The 26,468-nt window shown below is 44.4% G+C and overlaps 1 protein-coding gene and 1 pseudogene across 1 annotated transcript; one reads left to right on the forward strand and one right to left on the reverse strand.

The window, feature by feature from the left end:
- Window positions 1-20,992: 20,992 nt before the first annotated feature.
- Window positions 20,993-22,068, reverse strand: LOC125555677 (annotated as a pseudogene).
- A 1,914-nt stretch (window positions 22,069-23,982) lies between these two features.
- On the forward strand, window positions 23,983-26,299 carry LOC125507957 (54S ribosomal protein L37, mitochondrial-like). Its single transcript, XM_048672501.1, has 2 exons — window positions 23,983-24,234; window positions 25,577-26,299. The coding sequence occupies exon 2, from the start codon at window positions 25,596-25,598 to the stop codon at window positions 25,983-25,985; it is 390 nt and encodes a 129-aa protein (XP_048528458.1). The 5' UTR covers window positions 23,983-24,234; window positions 25,577-25,595; the 3' UTR covers window positions 25,986-26,299.
- The last annotated feature ends 169 nt before the right edge of the window (window positions 26,300-26,468 follow it).

Genomic DNA, 26,468 nt, shown 5'->3' on the forward strand with positions numbered 1-26,468 from the left:
ATGCTAGGGATGTGTGGCGGATAAACGGGCTGCGTATTCAAATTCGTCTCGTCGTTCTGAGCAACTTTCATGTTGAAAATAATTTAATCCGAGTTACGGATTAAAAGATATGATTTTCTAAAGATTTTATTAATTTCTAGAATTTAATTAATTATTTAATTTAATTCGAAATTTGGTTTTATGACATCAGCATGATGTCATGCTGACGTCAGCAGTCAACAGAGTTGACTGGTCAACCTGACCAGTGGGTCCCACTGGTCAGTGACACCTATTAATTAAACAATTTAATTAAACTTAATCAAAATTAATTAGGGGTGGGCCCCACTGTCATACTAATTAATTAGCTAATTAACTAACCAGGTTAATTAGATAACTAATGTTTAATTAAATTAATTATTTGTTTAGTTTAATTAATCAAAATTAATTAAGTTAATTATTTCTATAATTAATTAATTAATTAATTAGTTATATATTTTTATATTTTTTTTAATTCTTCTTTTTTTTAATAAAACGTTCTGGGGCCATGGGGCCCCCGTGTCAGTGGCCCAGGGGGCCATAGCGGGCGCCGGGTACTGGGTGCAGGGCGCAGGCGCCGCCCGAATGGGCATGGGCGCTGCGGGCGTAGCCCCAGGGCACCGGTGGCGATGACGGCAGCCAGGCGGCCGGAGCGGTGGCCGGCGAGCAGCTGCGGATGGGGGGAGCCGTCAGACGAGGCCGAGGGCCAAAAAAAAGGGGGGAATGGTCGTGGTCGAGCCAGACGACCGGGACGAGGCACGGGCTGTTGCGGGCAGGAACGGCAGGGCGCCGGCGAGCTAGGGTGAGGCCACGGCGGGGGGGTAGCGGCGACGGCGAGGAACGGGGCGGCGCGGCCACAAGCTGGCGTTGCGGGCAACGACGGGTGCGGCGCGGCTAGCAAGGAGCAAGACGGGCGGGGCTTGCGGCCCAGGAGCGGCGCGGGGAAGGTCGCGGCTCTGGGGGGCACGAGCGCGCGCGCTGTGGCGCGGGCATGCACGTCCAGGAGCAGGGGCGCGGCGACGTGTGCGCGCGTGGTGAGGCGGGCACGCGGGCGAGAGAGGGAGCGAGGAGGGCCGCGCGGAGACGAGCGCGGCGGCGGGGCTCACATTGGGGCGTAGGGAACGGGGAAGTGGGTGTCGGGGTGGTCGACGGGGACGGCTTGACGAAGAGGAAGCAGACCGTAGGGGAGGAGGCGCCGGCGAGGTAGCGGTCCGGCGTGGGAAGGAGACGGGGAGGCGACGGTGTTCGGCGGCGAAGGGCACGGCGTCGGGGGGGGCGTTCCCTCGATCCGATCTGGATCGAGGAGGAGGGGGAAGTGAGTGGGGGGTGAGTGGGGAGTGGGCGGCTATGGTTACAGGGGGAGTGGGGATAAGGGAAGAGAGTGGCCGGCTGGGCCTTTGCCCAGTTGGGCCAGTGGCCGAATGGGCCGGCCAGTTGGGTCGGCTGGCCCGGGGGTTCTTTTCCTTTTCTTTATTCTTTCCTGCTTTATTTTAGTTGCATTCTATTTTAGTAAAATATACACTTAGTATCTAAATTAGTATTACAACTTAGCCCATAGTCACAAAAAGTCTAGACCCCAATTATCTTAGTTTGACATTTTATTAAATAAAAAAGGTATTTAAATAATCATTTTTGCTACTGTTTTAGTCATCTCATAGTATTTAAACATTTTATAAATGTGTGGTTTTTCCACCATAATTATCTATGCAATATTTGGTTCACTCAGAACATTTTAGTTTTAATATTTGAAAACTTTTATTGTTTGCCTGTTTTTTTGAATTTGAAGTTGAACCGGTTTCGAACTAACTCGAGATTAGCAACTATAAACGAGGTGACGTGGCATCATTAGCAGAGGATCACTGTAGCTTAATTACCCGGGCGTCACAATTCTCCTCCACTACAAGAAATCTCGTCCCGAGATTTAAGAGGTGGAGTAAGGGGCGAAGGTGTTGGTAGCGAAAAACCTAACGAGTCTTCTCGGTCTTGGCTGCCCTTTCGAAGAGGTTGATCCCTTTCGTTGATGTCTTCATTTCACTGCTTCAAGTCACCATGATCAATTTGTCATCCTTTCTTCGGGATCTCCATCGTACTTACGAATAGGTAAGGGGCAGCTCTACAACGATAGGATGTTACAAGGGAAAATCTTCTGGGGGTTTCCCAAGTATGAACATATGAGTATCTCTCGAGTTGAACAAATGAAACACATCGAGAGCAAAGTAAGACGGTGCAATAAGAAGTTTCAAGCAGATAGGCAATCGTTCATTGCCTGAAACAGAGTGTGAATGGGGTTCAGAGCAACGGGAATAAGTATTGTGTCCGATACCAGAATTGATCACTAGGAAGGTGGCTCGCAAATTACATACGAAGTCAAGCTCTAGGAATAACTTTGGCAACAGGGTGTATAGGAGAGTCAGGTTTCGATCCTGTGAAACTGTGGGTTATGGGCCCACCATGTGGTTCTTTTTTTTATAGGAGCAGTGACATCTTGCACGGTCGTGATAGCAAGGCATGTCAGGGAGTACCATGTCAGCTATGTCGGCAACAACGTTGGTACCAAGGGCGAGGGACGAAGAGAACCATTTTCCTGCTCGTTGAACGAGGCGGGCCAATAGGCAAGGTTCCCGTCCATCGGTGGCTACCGAAATGTCATCAACAATAGTAACAGGGTCTGACTGATAAGGTGGTACACCGAGGTGTTTTCGTAAGCAGGAAAATATTACTGCTTAGAACATATAAACCTCAAGAAAGGTTAAACCAACAATGGAAAGGATAATATGATTATCAAATTAATCAGAACAATGGAAAGGAAAATGTGTTTAAACACATATATCAGGGGTATATCCTCCCCAAAGTCAAGCAGAGGATGATATCCAAGACAGGATATAAAGTAGAAAACCTTTTAGGTAAGGGGGGAGGGATATCATGATATTACCCATACAACGGTGTTAGGATAAATGATAAATAAAATTTAGCATCGTGCTTCAAATGTTCCTATTGAAAATCGGAGTACCATTGACATGCTTCGAGATAGCATTGACATGGTCATCAGGTGAAGATCAGACTTTGGAAACACAAAGGATCCATCAGGAATAACTTGTAGAATAAGTCTTACAATTTCCTCAGGGAAGAATGGATAACCTTGTTAAAAAGGAAACATTAACAATAGGTCCTCCGGCCAGGTGTACTGGGCAAGACATCACCTTACCGGGTCATAAAAGAACATTGTTATTACCCTTGGAAATATATTCCAACCATCATATCTGACCGGGATTCAGATCTGGTAGGTGTTAGGATACCTCAGACTCAGGGTTCCTGAGAAGAAAATGTGTAACACACATTGACTAGATGATAATGTAAGACCCTTGGAAATGAACTATGGAAGCGAGTTCCAAAACAAGAGTTCGTCATTTAACCAATGAGAGGACGGGGAGGTGGCTGATGGACTCAGCGTCAATTCCTCGATATTTCCAAAAGGATGGATTTCCGCAACTATGTGAATAAGGAAATAACATTTCTCAGATCAGATGACATAAGGAGGTATGCTTGAGGAAAACATACACAATTAAACATTTGTTGAAAGGTGCACCCGAATTATGGGGTTATGTAGCATGATCAATGTTAGAACGGTGGTTCAGCAACCGATAGTCTAAGAATGAAATTTCGATCATTAACTTCAAAGCAATAGGGTTGCTAGAAGTGCAGAATCCATACCCCACCGTTCACTTGTGGGTACCCCGGTTGGAATCAACACGAGGACCAAGAAAGAATGGTGATGGTGAGAAGTATCATTATAGCAAGAATTCTTAAGAGGTGGAGCAATCCTCACAACCTTCTTGACATTAAATATGGTAATACTCCGCGGTAGAACATATCATAAGTCGGATAGCAAGGAACTCAAGGTACAACACAAATCAGGAACAAGTTTTGTGTTGGAGGGAATGCAATAATGTTGTCGATGATAACCCAAATCATCGAGGGCAAAGGATGCTATTTCTCATCAAGAATTCAATTGATATCCTGGAAACACTCAGAATGTTGATAATGATCACGACACTTTTGTGGAGAGGTTTCATGAAGATGTAATCACCCAGCGACGACATCAATTCAAAGGAATGATGAAGCGAAAGGTTATTGGAACCATGGGTACGGCACAACTCGAAATCAAGCTTGTTGTTCAAGGCAAAATGATATGATGAGGAAAATCGACGTAAGCTTAGCTCATTGTCAAATAATTGTGCTACAGGAAGAAGGACCGGGTAGCACAGTTAAAATTTAACATGGTAATGATATAGCCGATCAGGCTAGGAGTGACGTGAAGGATTATTAAACTCATAAGCAACGGAGATTAACTTATTGAGTCGGAGTGCGGAATTGATTCACTTGTCGGTGTCCTTGAGGGGTTCTAACAACTCAGAACTCGTTGGAAAAATGGAATCGACGAGAATAATAATTGATGAAGAACTCATAAGAAGTTATGTAGTTCCGTGTTATTCTCGAGACACCAGAGGGTAATACTCGAAGGTAGATCAGAATAAGGATTAGACAGGTATAATGAACTGCAGAAGACAAGTACTTTAACTTGTCCAAGAAATGGATCAAAGGAAGAAATTTTGGTCGAAACCACATCCAAGGATACAAGATGATCTTGTAACAAGGGGATAATTATTTTAAGAGAAGCTTCCATGATCAGGTATACATCGTGTCCATGGGCATGAACACAGGGTTCAAGGTCGACTCCCACTTGTTCAACACATAACCTTTCATGCACCTCTTGTATTTTGAAAATGACATTAGTTGTTGAAAGTTTTACCTGGTGCAATACCAGATAAGTATGACCCGTGTAATCTTCCGGGTTTGCACAGATTAGGGAAGGCATTAGTTCAAACCATCGGGTATCTTAGGAACATATATCACAAACTTCAGGAGTAAATAACACAAGCTCAAAAGTAGAGCATGGATGACAAGGCAGAGGATACAGTTTACCAAAGGCATTATATACCTGTGGAAAGGCTCACAAGGTTATTGAACATTAAGGACGATGTCGGATGAAATCAAACAATGGATCTGACGATACACAATGGAGCTGATGTGAGTATCGGTACTCTACCAGAAGAAGAAAGAATGCAAAGGCATTGGATTATGGAAACAACTGAATAATCCAGAGCTCAAGTGCAAAGGAATTATGATTTTCAAATCAAGGGATCAGAAGCAATGTTCTGATTAGGGATGGATAAGTTGAATAGCCTTAGGGGTACAATCGACGGCAATTGGATTTGTTGAGAACCAGCCCATGTTCAAAATGACGTCTGAGCCGGAAACATAATTTAAAAGGATCAACTGACGATTGCGTGCATTCGCACTCATGTTGAATCAAAGGGATCAAAATGACGGTGCCTAAGGATACTAACGAATATTGCCAGACATATGGAAAGCACCCATCATGCAAGCAGACAAGTATTGCAGAGCAATAAGCTACTAAGGATTTTTTTTGGAGGATCGAATAGTATTTCGATGACCATTGTGAAACACATGAACAACTAGGGATGAGTAGATACTCGATAAGGGCGAGATATTATCCGTAGGGGTATTCAGGTGGCGAGGAACTGCAAGTCAGTAGGCACAAAATATTCTCGGAACAATACAGAGAATTTTCGGTGTATCTTGTAATAACAAGATCAATGGGATTTGAAAGGGCAAGTGGATGTAGTTATCCATAATGATATAACAGTGGTAGGGAATTTGCAAAGGCGATGGGCACAAAGTCTCGAAAGAGTAGCAGAGAGTAACTACGAAATCTTCTGGTGCAGTAGGCGATCATCTGGCCTGAATGGGGCTCTTCGGGAGGAAGTATTTTCGAGAACCTAAAGTTAGATTTTAGCAAAATCATTTAACCCAAATAGAAGAGAGATCAGAGTCCCAGAGTATAGACGAGGAATAAAAGATCCTAATACCACCCAATGGTGACGTGGGCCCATGGGCCGCATAGCCATGTTAGTAAAAGTTTTTGTAATGTCTAGACTCAACTTCGGCCAAGGAGCGTGGAAGGGGGATTCCTACAGGCAGTCGGCTCTGATACCAACTTGTGACGCCCCCGATTTGACCGTACACTAATCATGCACGCAAATGTGTACGATCAAGATCAAGGACTCATGGGAAGATATCACAACACAACTCTACAAATAAAATAAGTCATACAAGCATCATATTACAAGCCAGGGGCCTCGAAGGCTCGAATACAAGAGCTCGATCAAAGACGAGTCAGCGGAAGCAACAATATCTGAGTACAGACATAAGTTAAACAAGCTTGCCTTAAGAAGACTAGCACAAACTGGGATACAGATCGAAAGAGGCGCAGGCCTCCTGCCTGGGATCCTCCTAACTACTCCTGGTCGTCGTCAGCGGGCATCACGTAGTAGTAGGCACCTCCGGTGTAGTAGCAGTCGTCGTCGACGGTGGCGTCTGGATCCTGGGCTCCAACATCTGGTTGCGACAACCAGGTAGAAGGGATAGGGGGAAAAGAGGGAGAAAGCAACCATGAGTACTCATCCAAAGTACTCGCAAGCAAGGAGCTACACTACATATGCATGGGTATATGTGTAAAGGCCATATCGGTGGACTGAACTGCAGAATGCTAGAAAAATAGGGGGATAGCTAATCCTGTCGAAGACTACGCTTCTGGCAGCCTCCGTCTTGTAGCATGTAGAAGAGAGTAGACTGAAGTCCTCCAAGTAGCATCGCATAGCATAAACCTACCCAGCGATCCTCTCCTCGTCGCCCTGTTTGAGAGCGATCACCAGTTGTATCTGGCACTTGGAAGGGTGTGTTTTATTAAGTATCCGGTTCTAGTTGTCATAAGGTCAAGGTACAACTCCAAGTCATCCTGTTACCGAAGATCACGGCTATTCGAATAGATTAACTTCCCTGCAGGGGTGCACCACATAACCCAACACGCTCGATCCCATTTGGCCGGACACACTTTCCTGGGTCATGCCCGGCCTCGTAAGATCAACACGTCGCAGCCCTACCTAGGCACAACAGAGAGGTCAGCACGCCGGTCTAAATCCTATGGCGCAGGGGTCTGGGCCCATCGCCCATTGCACACCTGCACGTTGCGTACGCGGCCGGAGAGCAGACCTAGCAACCTCCATTACAAAGGAAGTTGCGTTACGCGGTCCAACCCGGCGCGCGCCGCTCAGTCGCTGACGTCACAAAGGCTTTGGCTGATACCACGACGTCGAGTGCCCATAACTGTCCCCGCGTAGATGGTTAGTGCGTATAGGCCAGTAGCCAGACTCAGATCAAATACCAAGATCTCGTTTAACGTGTTAAGTATCTGCGAACGCCGACCAGGGCCAGGCCCACCTCTCTCCTAGGTGGTCTCAACCTGCCCTGTCGCTCCGCCACAAAGTAACAGTCGGGGGCCGTCGGGAACCCAGGCCCACCTCTATCGGGATGGAGCCACCTGCCCCTTCAGCCCCCATCTCCGAACAGTATCACATGTAATGTAATAGTGTAAAGTAAATAGTATATGCCCGTGATCACCTCCCGAAGTGATCACGGCCCAGTAGTATAGCATGGCAGACGGACAAGAGTGTAGGGCCACTGATGGAACACTAGCATCCTATACTAAACAGTAGGATAGCAGGTAAAGGTAACAATAGTAGTAGCAAGGACAGGCTATGCAGCAGTATAGGATTAACTGAAAGCAGTAACATGCTACACTACTCTAATGCAAGCAGTAGAGAAGAATAGGCGATATCTGGTGATCAAAGGGGGGGGCTTGCCTGGTTGCTCAGACAAGGAGGGGTCGTCGGTGACGTAGTCGACCACAAGGGCATCAGCATCGTCACAGGGTCTACCGGAGAGAAGAGGGGGGAGAAACAGTAAATACATAGCAAGCAAGTGCTTAACAGGATAACAGGCAAAGCTAGACGTGTTCTAACGCGGTATGAGGTGATACCGGTGAAGGGGGGAAACATCCGGGAAAATATCCCCGGTGTTTCGCGTTTTCGGACAGACGAACCGGAGGGGGAAAGTTGCGTGTTCGCTATGCTAGGGGTGCGTGGCGGATAAACGGACTACGTATTCAAATTCGTCTCGTCGTTCTGAGCAACTTTCATGTTGAAAATAATTTAATCCGAGTTACGGATTAAAAGATATGATTTTCTAAAGATTTTATTAATTTCTAGAATTTAATTAATTATTTAATTTAATTCGAAATTTGGTTTTATGACATCAGCATGATGTCATGCTAACGTCAGCAGTCAACAAAGTTGACTGGTCAACCTGACCAGTGGGTCCCACTGGTCAGTGACACCTATTAATTAAACTTAATCAAAATTAATTAGGGGTGGGCCCCACTGTCATACTAATTAATTAGCTAATTAACTAACCAGCTTAATTAGATAACTAATGTTTAATTAAATTAATTATTTGTTTAGTTTAATTAATCAAAATTAATTAAGTTAATTATTTCTGTAATTAATTAATTAATTAATTAGTTATATATTTTTATATTTTTTTTATTCTTCTTTTTTTTAATAAAACGTTCTGGGGCCATGGGGCCCCCGTGTCAGTGGCCCAGGGGGCCATAGCGGGCGCCGGGTACTGGGTGCAGGGCGCAGGCGCCGCCCGAATGGGCGTGGGCGCTGTGGGCGTAGCCCCAGGGCGATGCGGGGCGCCGGTGGCGATGGCGCCAGCCAGGCGGCCGGAGCGGTGGCCGGCGAGCAGCTGCGGAGGGGGGGAGCCGTCAGACGAGGCCGAGGGCCAAAAAAAGGGGGGAATGGTCGTGGTCGAGCCAGACGACCGGGACGAGGCACGGGCTGTTGCGAGCAGGAACGGCAGGGCGCCGGCGAGCTAGGGCGAGGCCACGGCGGGGGGGGTAGCGACGACGGGAAGGAACGGGGCGGCGCGGCCACAAGCTGGCGTTGCGGGCAACGACGGGTGCGGCGCGGCTAGCAAGGAGCAAGACGGGCGGGGCTTGCGGCCCAGGAGCGGCGCGGGGAAGGTCGCGGCTCTGGGGGGCGCGAGCGCGCGCGCTGTGGCGCGGGCATGCACGTCCAGGAGCAGGGGCGCGGCGACGTGTGCGCGCGTGGTGAGGCGGGCACGCGGGCGAGAGAGGGAGCGAGGAGGGGCGCGCGGAGACGAGCGCGGCGGCGGGGCTCACATTGGGGCGTAGGGAACGGGGCAGTGGGTGCCGGGGTGGTCGACGGGGACGGCTTGCCGAAGAGGAAGCAGACCGTCGGGGAGGAGGCGCCGGCGAGGCAGCGGTCCGGCGTGGGAAGGAGACGGGGAGGCGATGGTGTTCGGCGGCGAAGGGCACGGCGTCGGGGGGGCGTTCCCTCGATCCGATCTGGATCGAGGAGGAGGGGGAAGTGAGTGGGGGTGAGTGGGGAGTGGGCGGCTATGGTTACAGGGGGAGTGGGGATAAGGGAAGAGAGTGGCCGGCTGGGCCTTTGCCCAGTTGGGCCAGTGGCCGAATGGGCCGGCCAGTTGGGTCGGCTGGCCCGGGGGTTCTTTTCCTTTTATTTATTCTTTCCTGCTTTATTTTAGTTGCATTCTATTTTAGTAAAATATACAGTTAGTATCTAAATTAGTATTACAACTTAGCCCATAGTCACAAAAAGTCTAGACCCCAATTATCTTAGTTTGACATTTTATTAAATAAAAAAGGTATTTAAATAATCATTTTTGCTACTGTTTTAGTCATCTCATAGTATTTAAACATTTTATAAATGTGTGGTTTTTCCACCATAATTATCTATGCAATATTTGGTTCACTCAGAACATTTTAGTTTTAATATTTGAAAACTTTTATTGTTTGCCTGTTTTTTTGAATTTGAAGTTGAACCGGTTTCTAACTAACTCGAGATTAGCAACTATAAACGAGGTGACGTGGCATCATTAGCAGAGGATCACTGTAGCTTAATTACCCGGGCGTCACATTATGATCCGTTAACTCTAAAGTGACAATAATCGGGATACTTACCGGTGATGATCGTAGTTTGAGGAGTTCATGTATTCACTATGTGCTAATGCTTTGTTCCGGTTCTCTATTAAAAGGAGGCCTTAATATCCCTTAGTTTCCATTAGGACCCCGCCGCCACGGGAGGGTAGGACAAAAGATGTCATGCAAGTTCTTTTCCATAAGCACGTATGACTATATTCGGAATACATGCCTACATTACATTGACGAATTGGAGCTAGTTCTGTGTCACCCTATGTTATGACTGTTACATGATGAACCACATCCGGCATAATTATCCATCATTGATCCAATGCCTACGAGCTTTCCATGTACTGGTTTACGCTTATTTACTTTCCCATTGTTATTGTTACAATCACTACACAATACCAAAAATATTGCTTTGCTTTCATTACTCTTTTGCTACCGTTACCACCACTATCATATTACTTTGCCAGTAAACACTTTGCTGCAAATACTAAGTTTCCAGGTGTGGTTGAATTGACAACTTAGCTGCTAATACTTGAGAATATTCTTTGGCTCCCCTTGTGTCGAATCAATAAATTTGGGTTGAATACTCTACCCTCGAAAGCTGTTGCGATCCCCTATACTTGATCCGATGCCTACGAGCTTTCCATGTACTGGTTTACGCTTATTTACTTTCCTGTTGCTATTGTTACAATCACTACAAAATACCGAAAACATTACTTTGCTTTCGTTACTCTTTTGTTACCGTTACCATCACTATCATATAACTTGCTACTAAACACTTTGCTGCAGATACTAAGTTTCCAGGTGTGGTTGAATTGACAACTCAGCTGCTAATACTTGATAATATTCTTTGGCTCCCCTTGTGTCGAATCAATAAATTTGGGTTGAATACTCTACCCTCGAAAGTTGTTGCGATCCCCTATACTTGTGGGTAATCAAGACTAATTTCTGGCGCTGTTGCCGGGGAGCATAGCTCTATTCTTTGAGTCACTTGGGATTTATATCTGCTGGACACTATGAAGAATTTGAAAGACGCTAAGACAACAATTTGTCCCTCAACTACGAGGGGAGGTAAGGAACTGCCATCTAGCTCTGCACTTGATTCACGTTCTGTTATGAGTAAGCTTGCGACACCTAAACCTGCTTCTGCTATTCGTTCTGATATGTCACATGTTATTGATGATGCTACTTCTGCTATACATGGTACTTATGATGAAACTACCTCTATGCCTGATACTACTATGCCACTTAGTGACTTTCTCGAGGAACGACTTGCTAGGGATAGAGATATTGGAAATATTGAATCTGATTATGAAGATGAAAGTGATGATGAAGAATCACTTGTTATTCCTGAGGGTTATTTATTTGATCAAGAAGCTTCTTTAGCTATTTTAGCTTGCAAAGATAGATATGAACTCAAAAGGTTATTAGCTAAATGGAATAAGCAATCTCTAAATGCTAGGATGAGACCTGACCCTGCTTTTGCTACTTCACCTATCTGTGTTACTGATAAGGATTACGAATTCTCTGTTGATCCTGATATAATTACTTTAGTTGAATCTGATCCTTTTCATGGCTATGAATCTGAAACTGTTGTGGCACATCTTACTAAATTAAATGATATAGCTATCCTGTTCACTAATGATGAGAGATCCTGCTACTTTCATATCCTCAAAATATTTCTGTTCTCATTAAAGGGTGATGCTAAAATTTGGTTTAATTCTCCTGATCTTGGTTGTGTGCGTAGTCCCCAGGATATGATTTACTACTTCTCTGCTAAATATTTCCCTGCTCATAAGAAACAAGTTGCTTTAAAGGAAATATACAACTTTGTGCAAATTAAAGAAGAGAGTCTCCCACAAGCTTGGGGGAGGCTTCTCAAGTTACTTAATGCTTTGCCTGGTCATCCTCTTAAGAAAAATGAAATACTTGATATCTTTTATAATGGACTAACCAATGCTTCCAGAGATTACCTGGATAGTTGTGATGGTTCTCTTTTCAGGGAAAGAACACCGGATGAAGCTGAAATCTTATTGAATAATATGTTGACAAATAAAAATAATTGGGCACCTCCTGAGCTAGCTCCTGCTCCAATTAATGATCCTATCCCTAAACCAACTCCGAAGAAGAGAGGTGTTCTATTTCTCAGTCCCGAAGATATGCAAGAGGCAAAGAAATCTATGAAAGAAAAAGGTATTAAAGCTGAAGATGTTAAGAATTTACCTCCTATTGAAGAAATACATGGTCTTAATTTACCGCCTATTGAAGAAACATATGATCTTAATCCTTTATTTATCGAGGAACCTCCAGACCCCAATAACTAGTAAAGGTAAATTCTCTCTATAGATATGATAAAGCTGGAATCCCTCCTGCTAAAATTGCTAGTCAATGCTTGGATGAGTTTGATAATTTTATGTTTAAGCAAGAAGACTTCAATGCTTATTTTGGTAGACAATTAAAACAAGATGCTGATATGATTAAATACTTGGGTGACTATATGGCTAATATTAGAGGTGAACTTAAACTTGTTAGCAAACATGCTTCTATGGTTACCACTCAATTAGAACAAGTACTTAAAGCTCAAAAAGAATTGCTCAATGAGATGAATAGTAAGAAAAATGATTATGCTATTAAAGTGGCTACTAGAACTGGTAGAATGACTCAGGAACCTTTGTATCCTGAAGGCCACCCTAAGAGAATTGAGCAAGATTCTCAGAGAAATAATATTGATGCACCTAGTTCTTCTAAAAGGAAGAAAAAGAAAAATGATAGAACTGTGCAAACTTCTAGTGAACCTATTGCTGAACCACCTGATAATCCAAATGGTATATCTATGTCTGATGCTGAAACACAATCTGGCAATGAACATGAACCTATTGAAAATGTTAATGATGATGTTCATAATGATGCTCAACCTAGTAATGATAATGATGTAGAAATTGAACCTGCTGTTGATCTTGATAACCCACAATCAAAGAATCAACGTTATGATAAAAAAGACTTTGTTGCTAGGAAACATGGTAAAGAAAGAGAGCCTTGGGTTTAGAAACCCATGCCTTTTCCTCCCAAACCATCCAAGAAAAAGGATGATGAGGATTTTGAGCGCTTTGCTGAAATGATTAGACCTATCTTTTTGCGTATGCGATTGACTGATATGCTCAAAATGAATCCTTATGCTAAGTACATGAAAGATATTGTTACAAATAAAAGAAAGATACCTGAAGCTGAAATTTCCACCATGCTTGCTAATTATACTTTTAAGGGTGGAATACCAAAGAAACTTGGAGATCTAGGAATACCTACTATACCATGCTCCATTAAAAGAAACTATGTTAAAACTGCTTTATGTGATCTTGGAGCCGATGTTAGTGTTATGCCTCTCTCTTTATATCGTAGACTTGACTTAAATAAGTTGACACCTACTGAAATATCTTTGCAAATGGCTGATAAATCAACTGCTATACCTGTCGGTATTTGTGAGGACGTGCCTGTTGTGGTTGCAAACGTTACTATTTTAATGGACTTTGTTATTCTTGATATTCCCGAGGACGATAGTATGTCTATTATTCTTGGAAGAACTTTTCTTAATACTGCAGGGGCTGTTATTGATTGCAACAAAGGCAATGTCACTTTTCATGTTAGTGGTAATGAGCATACGGTACACTTTCCGAGGAAACAACCTCAAGTTCATAGTATCAATTCTATCGGAAAAATTCCATCGATTATATTTGGAGGTTTTGAATTTCCTCTTCCTACTGTCAAGAAGAAATATGATATACTTACTATTGGGGATGTGCATATCCCTGTTGAGGTAACCTAGTGTTATTCGAAATTTCTCCGGTTTCATGTTAATCGGAATGAGTTTGTTAACAAGACTTGATCAACCTTGTTAGTGGATTCCTTTTGACGAGCATGAGATGGATGAAACTAGAAGCACAACCTTTTGTACCCCACTTTCACTTTCTGTTATTTATATTAAATAAAGTAAAAATAAATAATTTTCTGGCTGTTATTTGATTATCCGTGCAATATAAAAATACATCGAAAATAAAAGTTCTCCAAATGCCCTGAAAATTAAATATGATTTTTATAGAATATTTGAGGATTTATGGAACAAAGAACACACCAGGAGGGCCAACCACCTTGCCATGAGGGTGGAGGGCGCGCCCCCCTGCCTCATGGGCCCACGGTGGCCCTCCTCCCCTTATTCCTGCACCCATCCTCTTCTTCTTCCTCCCACAAACACGAAAAACCAACTCAAACCCGAGTCCAAGCTCGTTTTGCTGCCATTTTCGATCTCCTTACTCAAAGCACCTCTCACAAAACTGCTTAGGGAGATTGTTCCTTGGTATGTGACTCCTCCATTGGTCCAATTAGTTTTTGTTCTAGTGCTTTATTCATTGCAAATTTTTGCTGCTTAGATGACCCTGTTCTTGAGCTTGCATGTCAAATTTATATGGTCAAAAGTAGTTTTGATGCATGATATAGGCTCTAGGCACTTGTAGGAGTAGTTGCTATCAATATTATTGAGTTTGGTTTACTTTTATTTTGAAGTTACTAAAAATTTCAGAATTTTTCAGAAAATGATGAGGAGATTATTGAGGGGCTCATTGAGCCAAAACTCGAAGGAAAAGGCACCGAAGCCTAAGTATAATTTGCCGCGCACTTCGTAGGTCCGGGCGTGTGAATGGCCTTCCGAGGATTTCTTAAGAGCAGCCGGGATTTATGAAGATTTTCATGAGTTGGCTCATAATGCAGGCCTCACCGCTTTCCTCCACGACCAATGCGATCAGTATCCCTTACTCACAAATACCCTTGTGCAAAACTTTCATTTTCATTCTAGGAACTCACCACCTATGGTGGAGTTTCATTTATATGATGAGCATAAGGAGATGTCACTTTATGATTTTTGTCGGATTTGTTTAGTCCCTTTTGAGGGCAAGACAGAAGAACCACATCGTGATGATGTGGAGGGATTTATTAATACTATCACTGTAGGGGAAACTAGGAAGGTTTCCGATGCACGAATCACTAGCATACATTTTCCTGTCTTACGTTACTTTGCATTATTTGCTAGTCGTTGCTTAATTGGTCGCGGAAACTATGGAAACCTTAGTATCCCTGATATTATTATTTTGCTCCAAGGTTTATACAGTGATAACATTTTTAGTATGGGCGGCATTATTGCTAGACGGTTAAGTATGAACTGTACTAAGGGTCCCATCTTTGGAGGCATCTATGCTACACGCCTAGCTGCACATTTTAACATACCTATTAGGCATGCTGAAAAGGAAGAAAAAGTGCTGCCCCGTGTTTATTTAGATTATAAAAGTATGGTGGCACATGATTTTATTATTAAGAATAGGGCAGGAGAGCTTAAATATCAATTGTTTTTAATAAACATCATCCTGAGACTATTACCTTGCCTGCTCCTTCTTTGTTTGATTTGACTGTAGGCATGTACCTTGTTCTGTTGACGGCTATCCACGCCTACCGGAACCCTGCACCAGCCGAGGAGCCAGAACCAGAACCACAATTTGATCCTTCACGACAGTCTAACTATCAGTGGGATCCGTAGATGATTGCCAGTCAGTGGCAATCGGATCCTTCTTCTTCCTCATCGCAGTACGACCCCAACTATTATTATGGATATCAGCCAGGCCAGCCATGGCCATAGACCAACTTAGGCCAAAAGCCTAAGCTTGGGGGAGTACGTATTTCTCACCGACGTTACATTTATGTTCACACACACTCATTGCTAGATGTCGGTGCTCATACTTTTTCATTGTATCATCCATGCTAGTTTATTTCCTTTTATGCTTTCTTCTTGTGTGTTTAATAAACCTTAAGAAAAAACCAAAAAAATTAGTTGTAGCTTTTAATTAATTTACTTTCCATGCTTGTAGTAGTAATTAAAAAGAAAACCCAAAAATATTTCATGTTCTTCTTTTGCTTGTTGGGAGCTTTCCCGTGTAAATAGTTTTATTTCTTTTCTTTTCTTTGGGGGTCAGTAGGAGAAGACCATGATTAAATTGTTGAAGTGGCTCTTATATGCTTTATTGTTGATTTAACCAAGAGCCCATATTGCTTTGTATTCTCCTGTTTACAATAAATAATAAAAAATCCTCGCCAAAGATGAAGACCAGGGGGCCCACACCCTTGCCACGAGGGTGGGGGCGCCCCCCCCCCCCCCGGCGGCCCCCCCCCCCCGGGCGCGCCCCCCTACCTCATGGGCCCCCTGGAGACCTCCCGACTCCAACTCCAACTCTATATGACTGCTTTCGGGGAGAAAAAATAGGAGAGAAGAAATCATCGCGTTTTACGATACGGAGCCGCTGCCAAGCCCTAAAACCTCTCGGGAGGGCTGATCTGGAGTTCGTTCGGGGCTCCGGAGAGGGGGATTCGTCGCCGTCGTCATCATCAACCATCCTCCATCACCAATTTCATGATGCTCACCGCCGTGCGTGAGTAATTCCATCATAGGCTTGCTGGACGGTGATGGGTTGGATGAGATTTATCATGTAATCGAGTTAGTTTTGTTAGGGTTTGATCCCTAGTATCCATTATGTTCTGAGATTGATGTTGCCATGACTTTGCTATGCTTAATGCTTGTCACTAGGGTCCGAGTGCCATGATTTCAGATCTGAACCTATTATGTTTTCATCAATATATGAGTGTTCTTGATCCTAACTTGCAAGTCTATAGTCACCTATTATGTGTTATGATCCGTTAACCCCGAAGTGACAATAATCGGGATACTTACCGGTGATGATCGTAGTTTGAGGAGTTCATGTATTCACTATGTGCTAATGCTTTGTTCCGGTTCTTTATTAAAAGGAGGCCTTAATATCCCTTAGTTTCCATTAGGACCCCGCCGCCACGGGAGGGTAGGACAAAAGATGTCATGCAAGTTCTTTTCCATAAGCACGTATGACTATATTCGGAATACATGCCTACATTACATTGACGAATTGGAGCTAGTTCTGTGTCACCCTATGTTATGACTGTTACATGATGAACCGCATCCGGCATAATTATCCATCATTGATCCAATGCCTACGAGCTTTCCATGTACTGGTTTACGCTTATTTACTTTCCCGTTCTTATTGTTACAATCACTACATAATACCAAAAATATTGCTTTGCTTTCATTACTCTTTTGCTACCGTTACCACCACTATCATATTACTTTGCTAGTAAACACTTTGCTGCAAATACTAAGTTTCCAGGTGTGGTTGAATTGACAACTTAGCTGCTAATACTTGAGAATATTCTTTGGCTCCCCTTGTGTCGAATCAATAAATTTGGGTTGAATACTCTACCCTCGAAAGGTGTGGCGATCCCCTATACTTGTGGGTTATCATTCCCCTATAAAAATGTATCAACATTCATGAAGTAAGTCCTGGAGCTTCCTCTCTCTCTCCCTCTCTCCCTCCCTCTCTCTCTAATGACCCGTTTTGTGTGGGCGAGGATAGTTGGTTGGCTCGCAGCTCTCACATGGAGGGACTACGGACCTCTGAAGCACGTGACGGGAATGGCAAATCCAGGTGCAACAGAAATAAGCGCCGGAACAATAACAGTGTCCTAGCGATGCCGAGGACCTGGCAGTCAGTGTAGTGTATAGTGGCTCACGGACTGGACCCAAAAAGAGGCCCTTTAAAGGGAATAAGAATGGCTCAAGTGCTCTGGATAAAATACTTGATAGGCCTTGCCAGATTCATGGCACCTCGAATAAGCCCGCCAACCACACCAATTGAAATTATTGGGTGTTCAGGCAGGCCGGCAAATCAGTAGTCGAGGGGTCGAGCAAGGACCAGTCTCAGAGCGACGACGAGGATGAACCACGCAGGACAAATAGCGGTGGCCAAAATAAGTTCCCTTTCGATGTAAGATGTGAATATGATCTTTCTCACGCACATTCCTAAGAAGGAGCGAAAATGTGCACTTCGGGACATCTACGCCTTAGAGCCTATAGCCCCGAAATTCAACCCGTGATTGGCTTGCCCGATCACTTTTGACAAGAAGGATCACCTGACCAGTATCCGTCATGGCGGGTCGGCTGCCCTAGTGCTAGACCCCATTGTCGATGGATTCCACTTAAACCGTGTCCTTATGGACGACGGGAGTAGTCTCAACCTGATCTATGCCGACACAGTCAGAAAAATGGGAACCGATTCATCACAAATCAAGCCCAGTAACACCACATTCAAGAGTGTCATACCCGACGTGAAGGCCCAATGTGTTGGCACCGTAACACTGGAAGTTGTTTTCGGCTCACCCGAGAACTTCTGCAGCGAGGACTTAATTTTTTATACATAGTCCCCTTCCGCAGCGGATACCATGCGTTGCTTGGTCGTACTGCGTTTGTCCGCTTCAACGCGGTGCCGCACTACACTTACCCAAACCTCAAGATGTCGGGGCCCAATGGTGTCATTACCATTAATGGCAACACAGAGCGCTCCCTCCATACAGAGGAGCAAACAGCTGCCTTCGCAGCTGATCTCCAGGCGGCCGAGGAAGCGGCCCGACGTACAACTCGACAAGACCCATCGGGATCCTCAAAGCGCGTCCGTGCTATCACTCCAGCCCTAGCCAAACTCGTGTGAACCCTAAATAGGGGAACACGCTCCCCAGCTCCTCTCCTCTGATACTCCCTCCATTCCACAATGTAGTGCTTCCTCTATCCACGTGCTTCAACTTTGACCGTAAATTTAACTACCAAGACCGATTGCGGCGGGAGTAAAAATTATATCAGTGAATTCGTATTCAAAAGAAGTTTTCAATTATATAATTTTTCTCTCGCCGCAGTTGGTCTCGTTGGTTAAATTTATGGTCAAAGTTGGACCTCGGGAAGCACGGGCACACTATATTTTGGAATGGAGGGAGTAGCATACAACATACCTCGAGTACATAATTTTGCACTTAAAATTTCATGGGAGATTGGGGAGCATAACTTTATAAAAGGAGTGTGTTATCTTTGGTCACCCGTACACGCAACCACCGAAACCTAGTGTCTCTTCAGCACTATAAAAGGCCCACCAGGAAGTACATCTCGGCAGCAGAAAGCTGTCACACTACGACTTTAGCCTTGTTAGGGGCTCCGCTCCTCAAATGCGTCTAGCATAGCCTATGCAGTATAGCTGGCAGTATTTACCAACCTTGGATTAGACAAGGAAGAGTTGGTCAACAGCACGGAGGCACAGACGTGCGGCAGGGAAGACATGGGACACATCGCCCGCTTTTTTAAAGCCTTGTATCACACTCCTTTTTTCTTCTTCCTACATTATCTCTGTATTTTTAAAGTTTTTAAAAAAAATCTAGCTCGGCATGTGTGGTTAAACCTTATGAATGAAGAAACAAACCTCTTTTTGGTCCTTGCACAAATTTACGTGTCATTTTTTCGTCCTTGCCTAGTAGCAATAGAGAAACCATTTGCAACATACAGATGAGTCCGGCTTTCAACCGGGCTCTCTCTCTCTCTCTCTCATTTCTCAAGAAGACTATGCTTTTTACCAGCTATGCACAATGCATGTATTGAGCACATCATCGTCATTTCTCTTATGGCCAGAATTGGCATCCTACGACAGAGTTGCCAACCACAACAAGCAAACTACTTGCGCTGTGCTCCTTGCATCCTACAGCACAGTCGCCAACCTCGACATGACACAACTAGAGGAGCTAGGCTATGGACTTTGCAACTTTGGCAACCTTTCATTGGGTGTTGAGGTCCCAAGAGGTAGACACAGTTGCCCCAAGAACTCCATGACAAACACAACATAAAGGCCTAATTGTTCCTTTTTGCCCTCTGCTAGAAGTACTGGCTCACAAGGTTGATAATTGCTAGTGGAATTTGTCGATTAATAAAATTTAAGCTTGCAACCGTTGTGATGCATGTTGTTTCATGATGCATTGTGGATGGAATTTGACCACTGAAGCAATTGCCACCGGTATACCTATGATCGCAATAGGGCAGTGGACGGACCAACCGACCACTGCAAAGTATGTAGAGAGTGCGCGGGGGATCGGCTTGTGTGCACGTCGAGATGAGAAGTGCCTGGTGAGAAGGGAAGAGATGGAGAGGTGCATCAAAGAAGTGATGGGTGTCGAGGAGTACAAAGGAATGCTTCTAAGGGGATGTTGAAGGCCAAAGAGGCAATGCAGGAAGGAGGGAACTCTCACAAGAACATTACAGATTTTGCAGCCAAATTGATCCCTCTATCCTCAAATATATGGCGTGTAAATTTAGTCAAAAATTCAATGCTTCCTAAGTTTGACCAAATATATAAGAATAGCACCAACAATAATATTAAATGAATACACTATAAAAATATATCTAATGGTAAGTATATTTATATTGATTTGGTATTTTTTTGCAAAAAGATTTGGTATTGTTTACCTTCACATATTTGTATATACGGTTTTTCAAACTTAGAAAGCGTTGACTTTTTGACTCGGTTTATACGCCATGTATTTAGTGACGAAGGGAGTATATCAAATTAAGACCCTTTTTTTTATTAAAGAGACAATGTTAAGTTGCCAAGCTACACTGAACATTTGAGTCTCTTTTGTTGTAAAACCGAGTGGTTTCGAATAACTGCTGCTTACTACTGCAGAAATAAGATATCCGACTATGGTAAGTACACTAATACTCATGTGAGGACCAGAGGTGTGTGAATAGTAGATTTCTGATCGAAGAATTATTTTTCGAAAAGGGTGGTAGAAGAATAATGCAGGTTATACACATTCATATGAGTAATGCTACACGTACAAACAAGTTACAAGCTTTTACAAAGAGGGTTAATTTGATTGGTCAATAGATGGGGAGGCGGCCCACCTCCCTGAAAATCAGGAAGGGGGGAGGCAAGTTTGTGATTGGTTAGTATATGAAAAAAAATCCTAGTTGGTGTGTAATTGTGTGTAACTTCTTGTGTGTTTAGCATTATTGCATCCATATATATACACCACAAACGCTTCAAAGGTGGATGGATTTACAAGCTAGTAGGATAGGAATGAAGCAGCTGGCTACGCCGTGGGGTAGGAAGGTAGCATGGCGAGCCCGCAGAGGCCCTGCTCGTCGGCGACGTCCCTCTCCATCCTGATAAAGCCGTCCTCGCCCCACCCCGCACCCCACGAGTTCTTCATCACCCAGAACTTGGTCCCGTCCCCGGCCACGCCGTACCCGACGGCCGCGATGCCGTGGTCGAGCTGCGTGCCGCACGCGCCGGAGAGCACGCCGCCCTTGTAGAACCGGAAGAGGTTGTCCCCGCCGTCGACGGCCAGGGACACAGGCTGCGCCGCCACCGCCTTAAGTAGCGACGCCTCGTCGTTGGCCGGCACATCCTCATGCCCCGTGATGGTCGCCGCGGCCGTGCTGGAGTCGCAGGTGCTGCCGTCTGCACCGGTGTAGGGGTAGTCGGCCTCGGTGGCGAGGCCGCTGTTTTTGACGACGAACTCGAAGGCGTTGTCCATGAGCCCGCCCTCGCAGCCCTTGTCTGTGTCGTCGCAGTCCACCAGCTCCTGCTCCGAGAGGGAGACCAGCTTGCCCGTGCTCAGCTTCACGATGCCCTCCATGGAGGCCACCGTGGAGAACGCCCAGCAACACCCTGAAATGTCACAAACGAGTCAGCATACTCCAGTCCATTGTTTCATCACGTACGCAATGTATTGGGTCCGTGTTGCTTACCGCATTGGCCTTGGTCTTTGATGGGAGTGACGGCGCCATTGGTCCTCCAGTCGACGGAGGCCGGGAGGTCGTCGAGGCTTGCGTTCGCGTATCTGAACCCGGTGCTCCGGCCCTTGTTAGTCACAGCAACTGGCTTGTATCCGGTGTGGGTAGCCCTGAACTCGTCCTCGGTGATATCGGCAAACTAGTTGGCCTCCAGCCAGAACTTGCTGTTCCCGGCGTTCGTGGACTCGTTGAAAGCCTCCAGCCGCCTTGCTTTCTCGGCGGCGTCACCGTACACGCGGCCATACTTGCCCATCCACTGCTCGTGCCTCGCGGCCATGGACGCATCGTCGGCGAGGTCGCGGGCCGCCAGTGCGCCACTGAGCGCGCAGGTGCACGCCAAAACGAGAACTACCCAGTAATAACTAGCCATGGCTGGTAGGGGTGGAAGATTGATGGAGAAAGTTGTGCTGGATCTTGTTTGTGTGATGATACATGTGGGTGTAATGAGGATTATATATAGATATGACATGAGATGGTTGGTGTGCAGTGAACTGCTTAATTTGATTCTGGGGCAGTGATTGCTGCGTGCCGTGAGAGGGCGAACGGAAGATTAGTTCTAATCTTTTGTTAAACAAATGCACGGAATTGCTTTGGGGGCGAGCTGGCTTGGTGAGAACAACACTAGTTAATATTATTCGACTGAAGAATGTTGAACATCTTGTTACATCGTTGAACAAGATGTCGATTAACTAATTAGCTGTACACGACCTGTAAAATAAATACTGATTAATTAAGCATTGTGTACCAATAAGAAAAAGAATGCACTTAGTTATAGAAGGTACGGAAGAAGCAAAACAGGAATTCAAGACCGTCCTCATCACACCCACATAATATATGCAAAGTAATGGATCCTTCCAAGCCAAAACAGGAAATGAAAAAGAAGAAGAAAAAAACAGACATCCATAGCACTTTGTGCGAGGCCTGCAATGAAATGTGAAATCACGGATCAAAGAAATGGCATCCAAACTTTGTGCATGGCCAGTGTTTTCTAGCCAAATGTTGTATGCTAAGCGTACCACATGTGACAATATATTTGTAAGAAGAGTAGGGCGTTTTGGACCTTGGCCTCCATGGAGGCCGAATTTTCTGAAAAATAATAAAATTCAAACTTATCAGTTTCAAAAAAAATTGTACAAGTATGTATACAAGGATATAATGTGTATGTGTGTATTACTTTTGGGTGAAATACCTTGAAATGCGAGCTGTACAAATAAAAACAAAATCATGGATTATAAGGATGAATGGTGCATATAATAAAAAGGCGCATAATTTTTTTGCAACACTCATTTTAACATATTTTATCTTGAAAATTTACACACTTGTACATTAATGTCTATAAGTATATGTGTATTTAAAAAAAAATCTGAAACATACAATCTTGGTCATCTTAAATTCAGCCTCCATGGAGGCCGACCTCCATTCAGCATTTTCGTTGTCTGCTATATATAGTCTACTAAGTCTAGTAAGATTCACAATGTCAATCATATTTGCGGGAAACCTGTTCAAAAGTAAGTTTTGCACGGCAGGCCTGAACTAAAATGATACGGCTTAGTTGAGAAACTGCACTGGCTGTGTAACCTGGAGACGTCATGGCGGTAACCTTCCTGGAACTTATTGTGCTGGAGTATGTTCCTCGGCACATGCGCGGATTAATGAAGGTAGGTGGGTAGACTGATGTTGTTTCAACGCGCGCAATGAACGAGCAACGGGCGGCAAGCCACTTCAATGCCGACTTCAGTGTCGTCTCTGATATGGGCCGACATTGTGGGCAGCTGACTTCGGGCGGGAAAACGTGCAGGGTGGGAAAGAGTTTTTTGGTGGGCCAGATTAGTCAAAGGTGTACGTGGCAGCAATTTATACGCCCAAACCCCCTCGCTAGATTGTCTAGAAAAACACGTCTAGATCGGTTGATGGATCGATGATGGCAAAACAGTCATAGTCAAATGGTTACGGGCGACTCGACGTGGGAGATGCCCTAAGACCAAGTACAATAAAATGATATAAGCATGCTATAAGCACTAGAATATTATACTATCTTTTTTTAATTAAAAGAAAAGGAAGAGAAGCAGACTCTTGATTAGTAGCCGGCTGCAACATAAGCCCCAAAACGCTTTGTGAGATTGTAAGATGGATCAACTAGTAATAAATATTTAAATTTTATTATTGTACATGACGACTATGAGGTTGGAAATAGATAACGTGATAACTCTTTATAATCGACCGTTGGCTATATTATTAACCATGCTTTGAATTGCTATATAGTCTAGTCAAATTCACAATCAGATGAAATGAAATGATACAGCTCTGCTGGTCAACTGCACTCGCTGGAAAAGGGTCCTCGAATCTTGGGCTGCCTCCATCGCCGCCGCCTAGATCCCACGCGTCGCCGCAGCCGGCGTCACACCCCTTCCCTCCCCGGGTTCGTCGCCGAACTTCCCCGCCGCCCGCCGCAGTCTCCTCCCCTCCGACCTCCTGCCACCACCGACCGCCGCCGGCTCCTCCCCATCTTCAACTCTACCGACCGCCACCACCCAAGGTACTCAGCAGCCTAGGCTTCTCTCCCTCTCTCTTTTCTCTTCTGCAAAGATGAGTAATTTCAGAAATGGCGATTTCAGACTGCATATTTCTCTGAAACCAAATACTACTACAGTATTATCCTCGTTCCTTTCTCTTGTGGTAGTTAGAGAGATGACTAATTTCCGACATTCTAATTTCAGGTTGTACTTCTCTGTTGTAATTTTGCTGACACTAGTAATTTCAGATATATTGTACATCTCTTGGTATAATGTTGGCACAGATTGTACTGTGCTTCTTTGTGGTTGGTCCATCTATTGGACCAAAAACAATTATGGGTTTAGCATTTTTAACATCTACATTACACGTAGGATTGGACTAACTACTGCTCTAGGTGGGAAAAAAATCTGCAGCCGCCCCTGCCAAAGTTGTTCATCCTGTGATATATGAGTTTTTAGGAGACTAAAACCCTTATCAGGTGCAGCCCTCCCATGGTTTAACGGTGAATTAAATTCGCTAACCATGTAGTGCCGCATATAGCTTATTGTGAATTGTGCATAATAAATAAATGGTCGAAAGGCGGATGCAGTTCTGATTTTGGGTCGGCTAATGCTTGATGCTGGAAGGTGTGTCTGATGTTCCAATTGATTTTGCTTCAACAAGAAACAGACCGGTGTTTCTGGTCTGCACCTTTCTCATGGTTTTGCTAAACTCCTAGACAAATTTGCTAATCATATTGTGGTGTTCATTGCCTGACATCTTGTGAATGATGCCATACTGCCAATCATGCACTATGGCCTTACGCGGGGAATCGGGGATTATTATAGTTCAGATTTTGCTTTGGTTGGGGCTTGATGCTGGAAATAGCGTTGATGTTCTTCAGGACTTTGGTCTGATCCGGTCTAAATGTTGTTTTATTTGTTTTTACTTTTGCAAGAACCTTTAGATGATGGTTATATCTGATTATCATCTTTAACCATGTGTAATTCATGTATTCAGTTGAACAACATAAGAATTTGGAAATGAATTGCAGTAAACATCTTGAAAGCAGAATTACAAGTCTTAAATGAAACATGTTAGCTTTCGAGCTTTAGTTCCCCATATTACAGTGTATAAATAAAGACCTTGTGGCAGAAGCAGGCTGCATAACATGGCCCCAGATCTGATATTCCAGAGTCAGCAGACTCCTTGTACATCCATGTACTAATTATACGACCTTCTGTTCAAATGCCTTGATTCGTTGCGGATTTTGAACCTTCTTTTTTCTGTCAGCACTGGTGGTTTTCTAATGTTATATCAGTAGACACTTGATTCTTTTTTCAGCAGAGTTAACACTTCTTAGTTGTGATGATTGATGTGTGCAGCTAAAATATCGACCCAGGAATGGCAGTGTCCTGGACACGAGTATTGAAGAGTGGAGTTATTCCAAGAGACGCAACTCAATTGGTTGGGACAAGAGGCTTTGCCGTTGTGGCCAAGGGAAAGAAGGACGGAAAAGGTGGCGCGGCTGATGCTAAACCTGTGCCCAGCAAAGAAATGAAGAGCACAAGTGTGTTTGGGGTGAATATCCTGAAGGAGGGTTCTGACCCGAATATCCAACCAGACTCTGAGTACCCTGGCTGGCTGTGGCACATGATCGACAAGCATCTGGTGCTGAGCGAGCTTCGGAGGAAAGATGCCAAGACGCTGCCCTATGAAGACCAGAAGCGTTTCGTCAAGCTGGACAACCGGACTCGGATCAAGGAGAACAATGCTCTCACAGCTAAGAACTGATCAGGACAATCTCATCTCATCATAGTGTCTTCTTATCTGGAGTAGTTGATTTTGGTAATAATGTAGCATTGAAGTCAAGCTCACAGTAGAATGTAGCCTATGCGACCAGCATATTGTTTGTCATGTTCTTGTGAAGATTTAACTTGTGTATCTTGCAGCAAATGCTGTAGCAAGTTTCCCATGCTCCTGCTTGTTTGCGTTTCGCGGTAAGATGTAAGTTTCATGCTTTGAAGTAAAAGATATAGCACAGGGGGGTCCTTGTGATGGTACCTATTATTGGTACAGCTTTGAAATTTGAAACGGTTGGTAAATTATTTATGCTTGTCCCCTCCTTGTCCCAGTGAATTATCACCGACATTTCACAAGCGCGGTGCGTGAACTGACAGATCAATACTTCCATGCATTAAACCAGCAAGGATTTGTTATGCTTGCTAACTTAGATTTTTAACATTCCCAATTAGAAAGTGAGGCAACAGATTTCAG

The sequence above is a fragment of the Triticum urartu genome, chromosome 5 (genome assembly GCF_003073215.2).
Source record: "Triticum urartu cultivar G1812 chromosome 5, Tu2.1, whole genome shotgun sequence".
NCBI classification, from domain to species: Eukaryota; Viridiplantae; Streptophyta; class Magnoliopsida; order Poales; family Poaceae; genus Triticum; species Triticum urartu.